Below are 8051 nucleotides of genomic sequence, written 5' to 3'. Positions count from 1 at the left end.
CCCGGGCTGGGGAGGAGCCTGCAACCGAGGTGCCCTTGACTGGAATCGAACCCGGGACTCTTCAGTCCGCAGGCTGTCACTCTGTCCACTGAGCCAAACCGGCGAGGGCTCTATTACCATTTTAGATAAAACACTACAGAAACAGCTAAATGTTTTACTTGTTTGAAATATTTCCTTAGAAGAAATTCTAAGGACTCATATCACTGGGCCAATATCTATAATAATAAAAGAGTAATACACTAATTAGACCGGACGTCTTTTCCGGATGGCCTTCTGGATGAAGCCGGGGCTCCAAGGGAAGCCCGGGTCCCGGGTGCCTGCTGGCGGCCAGAGGGAAGCCTGCATCCCGGGTGCCGGAGGGAAGCCGGTGCCGGCAGCCGGGGGAAGGAAGGCCTCCTCTTGCACGAATTTCGTGCACCGGGCCTCTAGCAGATATACTGTGTATTAACCTATGACAACATCGCATTTCTGAGGGATAGTTAAAATGCACTATGCTGCCCTGACTGGTTTGGCTCAGTGGATAGAGTGTCGGCCTGTGGACTCAAGGGCCCCAGGTTCGATTCCGGTCAGGGGCATGTACCTTGGTTGCGGGCACATCCCCAGTGGAGGGGTGTGCAGGAGGCAGCTGATTGATGTTTCTCTCTCATCAATGTTTCTAACTCTCTTTCCCTCTCCCTTCCTCTCTGTAAAAACATCAATAAAATATATTTTTTTAAAAAATGTACTATGCCACTTGCAGTGCATGGGGGTTTTACTCTCACGTCAATGTCGTGTGTGATCCTCTCCCTTGCGTGTCTTTTTGTGGTAATGACCTGGTGCTGGCTGCTTGCATTTGTTTGCATTTAATTGTTACGGACGTTGAGCAGAGAAGGGGAATCTTTGGCCAGGACGCCGGGCCCTGAGCTTGGCAGGAGCAGTCCCCAGCCCGGCGTGGGGCTCACTCTGTATTCCAATTTTGTTACAAAACGGAAGTGACTTCCCTGACAGATGGTGGCACCTAGGCACAACCGAAGTGGACCGAGCTTCTATTTGAAAGAAAGCCTTTTAGATTCTCTTCTCGGCCCTTTTCTTCCATCCGATCCCTTTCCCCTTGGGCGGCCTGGAGCCTGCCCGCAGGTGGTGAGCGAGGGTTGGGCGGACAAGCACTGGAGTCGAGCTGCCAGTGTGAATTCTGCCTCCCTCACGCGCCACCGGCGGGCCTGGACAGGGGAACGTCTCGCTGGCTGTGTACGATTTCCCTGTTTGATTCCTTAATTTAGGAAGTTTGGTCAAATCTCTTTTTGGGCTGAACGTCGCATCAGGCCCTGGGCTGACTGCACAGCTCTCACTCTTGTAAGCACAGCACCCTCCCATCTCCAGGGCAGATAAGAAAGAAGCTTTGTTGCTCGGCCGGTGTGGCTCAGTGGTTGAGCATCGACCCATGAACCAGGAGGTCATGGTTCGATTCCGGGTCATGGCACATGCCGGGGTTGCGGGCTCGATCCCCAGTAGGGGGCATGCAGGAGGCAGCCGATCGATGACTCGCTCTCCTCATTGATGTTTCTGTCTCTCCCACTCTCCTTTCCTCTCTCTGAAATCAATACAAACATTTTTTTTTTTTTAAAAAAAGAAAGAAGCTTTGCTAATCTCCACACCTTCCGCCTGTAGAGATCTGACTGTAGTAATATTGGTGGGTGCAGCGCTGATAGTATTTCAGACTCCAGCCTGCTCCCAATCGGGGCTCACTGACTGCTCACCCACAGAATTTTGCTTTTGTAACCTGCTGTTTTCTAACAGTTGTCTGACTGATACGGTTGAGGACAGAAGCGAGTGCTGCAGAGCTGACGGTGCATCTGGCACTGCTCCCAGTCCTCTTCCTGGTTCTGTTCAAACCAGCCCTCCCCCCCATCCCCCCACCCCCTTGAAGTAGGCACAGTTGATTCCGTTTTACAGACACAGAGCAGCGACGGGGACTTGGACAGAGCAGGAACCTTTCCCAAGGTTGTGCAGACAGACATGGGATTTGAACCTCCCGCTGCAAAGTCCTTGTGCTTACTCACCGCGCTGTGCGTCCTCTCTTATAAACAACAAAACTTTAAAGTGAGAATATTCAGAATCGCTAACATATCTTTCATCTAAACGCGTTGTTGTCAACCTTAGAGAGCAGGTGATTCTTCCTGCTCCCTTTGGCGAGTGTAGGGAGACCCCTGGTGGCCGTTCTGGGTGTTGTGTGTTTTTAACTTGTATCATGGGAAGTTTCAATTACATTTCAAAGGAAACAGAATAGCGTAATACATCCCTCCCGTACCCAGCTTCAGCAGTCGACCCTGCCATAACTGTTTTCGTGTAGACCTCCGCCCACTCCCCATCCCCTCCCCACTTGATTATTTTTATGGTTCTTTTTAAAAAAATAAATTGTACAGCCCTAGCCGGTTTGGCTCAGTGGATAGAGCATCGGCCTGTGGACCAAAGGGTACGATTCCGGTCAAGGGCCTGCACCTTGGTTGCAGGCTCCTCCCCAGCCCAGGCCCTGGTCAGGGCGAGTGCAGGAGGCAACCAATCGATGTGTTTCTCTTACATCCATGTTTCTCTCTGTCTTTCCCTCTCTCTCCCACTCTCTCTCTCTAAAAATCCATGGAAAAATACCTTTGGGTGAGGATTAAGAAACAAATAAAATAAAAATAAATAAATAAAATGTACATATCTCAAAAAAGCACACCATCTTCACACACATCATGACAGATGGACCCACCCGTGTTAACCCCCAGCCCTCCAGGGCCAGAGAATCCGTTTCCATTAGTCCCCAAACTGCCCTCTGCCAGACAATCCCCTCCAGCCAGGCGACGATTGTTCCGAGGTTCACTGTGGATTAGTTGTGCTTGTCCTGGGGTTTCACATAAATGGAGCCGGAGGGCATGCGGCCCTTTGTGTCCGGCCCTTTCACTCGGCAGAATGTCTGCGAGAGCCATCGTGTCCCGGGCAGGCCAGCCGCTTCCCTTTGATCGCCGGGGCCCGTCCCAGGGCACCGATGGCCGGCGCGCATTCTCCGGTTGATGGGAATTTGGATTGTTTCCAGTCGGGGGCCGAGATGAATAACGTTGATGTAGACCTTCGTGTTCAGGGCTTTTCTGGGAGCAAGTGTTTACACTGGTCTTATGTAAACACGCGGGGATGGGGTGGCGGGATCAGAGGGGAGAGCCTCGGGTGACTTCATTAGGAGCTGCCAGACTTTCCCCCGAAGGGATTCCATCCCTCTGCGCCTCACTGGCCGTGAGTGAGGGCTTCGTCGGCTCCACGTCCGTCCGCGCCAAGATCGGGTGTTGTCAGTCTCTCTTCTTTGAACTGTTTCGGTGGCGGCATCTCACGGTGGTTTTCCTGATGACGAAGGTTGCCGAGCATCTCTCTAGGGCAGTGGTTCTCAGCCTTCCTAATGCTGCGACCCTTTAATACAGCTCCTCATGTTGTGGTGACCCCCAACCATAAAACTATTTTCGTTGCTACTTCATAACTGTAATTTTGCTACTGTTAATGAATCATAATGTAAGTATCTGTGTTTTCCGATGGTCTTAGGCTCTACAGCAGCGGTTCAAACAATATCTGTGTTTTCCGATGGTCTTAGGCTCTACAGCAGCGGTTCAATTGCTAGCAGGGTCTCCTGAGACCATCGGAAAACACAGACATTTACATTATGATTCATTAACAGTAGCAAAATTACAGTTATGAAGTAGCAACGAAAATAATTTTATGGTCGGGGGGGTCGCCACAACCTGAGGAACTGTATTAAAGGGCCGCGGCATTAGGAAGGTTGAGAACCACGGCTCTAGGGGCTTCGTGGCCATTCGTCTGTCTTCCGTTGTGAAATGTCCATTCGTGGTTTTTGGCCCAGTTGTTACGGAGCTCGGCTTTTTCTTGAGCTGTGGGAGTCCTCCTGGTGACAGGCCCTGTCCAGGTCCACGTTTTGTGAATGTTCTCTGCCGACCTGTAGCTTGCCTATTGGTGTCTTTAAAACGGCGTCTTCTGATGAGAGGTTTTATATGTGATGAGGTCTAATGTCTTATTTTGTTCTTTTGTAGTTTCTTCCTGTGTTCTAAGAAAACGTTGCCTTCCTCTGGATGCAGCGATATTTTGCCCTGTTTTCTCCTTATAGCTTTATAGAGTTTGCATTTACATTTAGGCCTGAGATCCATCTCACGTTAATATATGTAATGTAATATACATATAATACATAATTATACAATAACTAATATATATGTTGTATATTTAATGTTATATTTAATATTAGAGGCCCGTTGCATGAAGATTTGTGCAATAGGCCTTCCTTCCCCTGGCTGCCGGCACTGGTTTTCCTCTGGCACCCGGGACCCAGGCCTTCGCTCTGGCCACCGCCTTCAGTCTTTGCTCCAGCCCGAGCACCGCTCCTGTAGCTCCCTCCGCCCCCTGCCCTCCCCCTCATAGCAGGCGTCCCACTCGCCCGGCCGCTCTGCACCTTCATGTGTGCTGCCCAGAGGCCCAGAGCAGCTGGGGGGCAGGGCTGCTGCCATATTTGTTGGGTTAATTTGCATACGCACTCCTGATTGGCTGATGGGCATCGCGAAGTGATGGCCAATTTGCATATTTCTCTTTTATTAGTGTAGATATATTTATTTGTGTATTTAATGTTACATTTAATATAATATTTAATGTTATATTTAATATATAAAATCTATTTCCTGTTATACTTAACAAATAATATAGAGTATGCGTATAGTGTGAGGTAGGGGCTGGAATGCATTTCTTCCTTATGGGCAGCTACTGTTCTTGCACTATTGATTGAAAAGATTTTCCTTTTCTGCACTGAATTGTTTTGACAATTGTCAGTTGTCAAAAATCAATCGACACACACTCTTGGTTACTTAAAGCAAAGAAGTGTGAGTCCATTGACTTTAATTTTCTTTTTCAAGGTTGTTTCAACTCTTCTAGGACCTTTGCATATAACCCTATGTGCCTGTCGCCCATCTATCATATCTCAAGTCCAAATTGACCCGTTGGTACTTCCGTTAGCATGACCTGGACTTAAGCATTTCTCCTTGGTGTGAGCATGATGAGTCTTTGTCAGTAGAGGGCGCTGGAGAGACAATGCAATGGCAGGAGATTCTCATCCTGGCCCCCTTTACTATGTTTTGCTTTTTCTTGCTTGTCAGCTACCCAGTGGGACACGGGTGGGACATGCACTGACTGTGCCCAGAACTCAGAGTCCCTCGGAGACTCTAGTCCTGGCCCGACATTGGTGACTACCTTGCCTCAGTCCTCCCCACACACACATCACACACTGCAGACCTCTGACTACAGCCGTGACCCACTCCCTCTGCACAAGCTCCAGCCTCCAGCCTCAGGTCCCGGAGAGCCGTTTCCCAGAGCCTTCCCAACGCAAATGGTGCCGTGCCAGGTCTCCCGACTCCCTTCGCTCACCTGCGCCTGGGAGAGTTGTTCTGCCTGGTGACCTCGGACCAGCTCTGGCCCTGGTCACCCAGCGAGATGCTCTGTCCCCCACCCCCACCCCGTGGGTGGCGACCACGCCTTCTCCACGGAGATCTGAAGCCCAGCCTTGGGGAGAGGACCCTCCAAGTCTGTCCTTCTTCTGACTACTCTTCCGTAACAGGAAATTCTCTTTCTGACCAGACTCCTCATCCCTTGTCTAGGAACTACATCGCGAGTTTAAGCAACTAACAGTTAGTGAGTACATGACCAGCAGGTCCTGGGGCCAGGCCATCTAGGTTCATACCCTGGTTCTGCCTTTGGGCAGGTCTGAACGTGTTTTATAACCTCTCTGTCCTCGGTTTCCACATCTGTAGAATGGGCACGATGGTAGTACTTCCATCACAGAGGCAGAATGAGGACCAAATGGCACGTGTTTAGTGCCCAGCACAGCAAATGCTCAGTCCCCACCCGCTGCTGCCGCTAACTGGTGTGGCTGCTTTTATCCTCCTCCTCCGGAGTCCCTCGCCAGAGGTGAACTCTCCATGAAGACAGCATCCTGTGAGCGTGGCTCTCTGCCGTCCCCGGGGCTCGGCGTCTCGCTGCTTCCACCTTAGGCGTGCGACAGGAATCGGAGACGAGAAGGCAGCCGCGGCCCGTTCTGTTTCCCGCAGAGAGAAGAGGCCAGGCGGCGGCACATCCGCCTGCACATGGAAGGAGCGCTGACCGCCCGGGACAAGGTCGGGGTGCAGGACTTCGTGCTGCTGGACGCGCACACCAGCGAATCGGCGTTCCTGGACAATCTTCGCAAGCGTTTCAGGGAGAACCTCATCTATGTAACGTACCCCCTTCCTCAGCCCGTTTCCTTCTGCGGCGGGTCCCTCCCCGCCTTCCCAGCTTTGACGGTTGTGGGCGATATCACGCTATTGGGTTAGCCAGGGAAGGGAGGCGTGGAGGGACCCCTGTCAGATGCCTTTCTATCCTTTGGGGCTTAAGGCCTTTTTGGCGGGACAGTGAGACGCACAGACTGAAACCCGTCTTAGCCTCCAAAGGGAACCTCTCGGCCTATGTCACTGTAGGCTCTATGAATAGATCTAGGGTCTCGGGTAATGTCTTTAAAATATATTTTATTGATTTTTTTACAGAGGGGAAGGGAGAGGGATAGAGAGTTAGAAACACCGATGAGAGAGAAACATCAATCAGCTGCCTCCTGCACACCCCCCACTGGGGATGTGCCCGCAACCAAGGTACATGCCCTTGACCGGAATTGAACCTGGGGCCCCTCAGTCCGCAGGCCGATGCTCTATCCACTGAGCCAAACCGGTCAGGGCTCGGGTAATGTCTTGAGGGCCCTTTCTCCGTCTCGTGGGATCTCTGCCACCTCTCTGGTTTCTTTTGTGTCCCCGTTTCCTTCTGGGGCAGCCTCTCCACCAGGGGACAAGTTGGCTGCTAACAGAACCGTGCCAACATCCATTTAGAGTTGCGGAAAGCAGGTCTTCCCAGATACACAGATGTTGACTGGCTCTGATTGGCCTATTTTGGGTCATGTGCCTATCTCTGAACCAATCCCGATAGCGAGGAGTGAGGAATATTCTGATTGGACAGAATATTTACCCAAGGCCACCCCTGGCGATGAGGGGTGAGGCCAGCGCCCCTCTGACCCTATGATATGGACTGAGAGCTGGGGAAGAGGGTCCCTCCAAGGAACCTGTTGGACGAAGGGGAGCTAGATACCAGGGAGGGAGGCATAAATAAGAGATGTCCACCACACCCTCTGAGTCTCCAAGGGCTGGCCCTGTTGCTTCTAGTGGTGGCCAGTTGTTATTAAATTCTCCATTTATCACCCCACCCTAATCTGATTGGTCAATTTTTCAGGTAAATTCTTTCGGCTTACCTTTATTCCTAATTGTATGCCAAGCAGTTTTACCTTAATTGCTATATTACAAATATAAGTACTTCCAAAACTTGAATCCTAATAGAATCCAATGTTGAGATCTTGGGGAGCATTTGCCCAGTTTTAAATGGCTGGCGAGTTCACTCACCCTGCTTGCGCCCGATGGCCAGAGAGACCGTGGTGAAACCTACGCCAGAGCGGGGTGTGCCCCCTCTTCGGGTCATTCATTTCGTGTCACAGCTCGGGGCAGGTGTTTTCATTTCAGCAGGGCGAGCGGTGTCCCCGCCATCCATCGCCTTTGGAGGGAACCCCCAGTTCCTCACACGCCGTGTGACGGGAACTCGCTCCCTCTCCAACATCATCTCGTCCCCCTTTCCGTTCTCCCCTCCATCCCCGGCCTCCGTGGCTGCCAACCTGCCACGCTTCGTCCCTCAGCCTGGACCCCTTCCTGCTGACTGTTTTCCACGACGTGGCTCCTCCTCCTTCAAGTCTCGGCTCGGATGTCGCCTCCTGTAGGAAGCCGTCCCTAAGCCCGCTAGCTGAGGTGGCCTTCCTTAGTCATTCGCTCTCATTACCCTATTTCACTGTTCTGACCACTCATCTCTGGTGGAAACAGCCTTGATGCCTGGGTTGTTTATCTGCCCCTGTCCACCAAGCTCCATGACAACAGAGACCCCACCTGTCTTTTTTTTTTTCCTTCCATTTTTTTTATTAAGGTATCACA

The 8051-nt window shown here is 51.3% G+C and overlaps 1 protein-coding gene across 1 annotated transcript in view; it reads left to right on the top strand.

The window, feature by feature from the left end:
• Nucleotides 1-6113: 6113 nt before the first annotated feature.
• MYO1H (myosin IH) overlaps nt 6114-8051 on the top strand; it is a 34858-nt gene continuing 32920 nt past the window's right edge. Inside the window, exon 1 of the mRNA XM_054712457.1 lies at nt 6114-6269. Within this exon, the coding sequence (XP_054568432.1) occupies nt 6144-6269 (126 nt within the window). The 5' untranslated portion in view covers nt 6114-6143. The remainder of the gene's footprint in view (nt 6270-8051) is intronic.

Source organism: Eptesicus fuscus, chromosome 23 (genome assembly GCF_027574615.1).
Source record: "Eptesicus fuscus isolate TK198812 chromosome 23, DD_ASM_mEF_20220401, whole genome shotgun sequence".
Taxonomy (NCBI): domain Eukaryota; kingdom Metazoa; phylum Chordata; class Mammalia; order Chiroptera; family Vespertilionidae; genus Eptesicus; species Eptesicus fuscus.
Note: the sequence above shows the minus strand (reverse complement) of the source record. Positions and strands in the feature narration are given on the sequence as shown.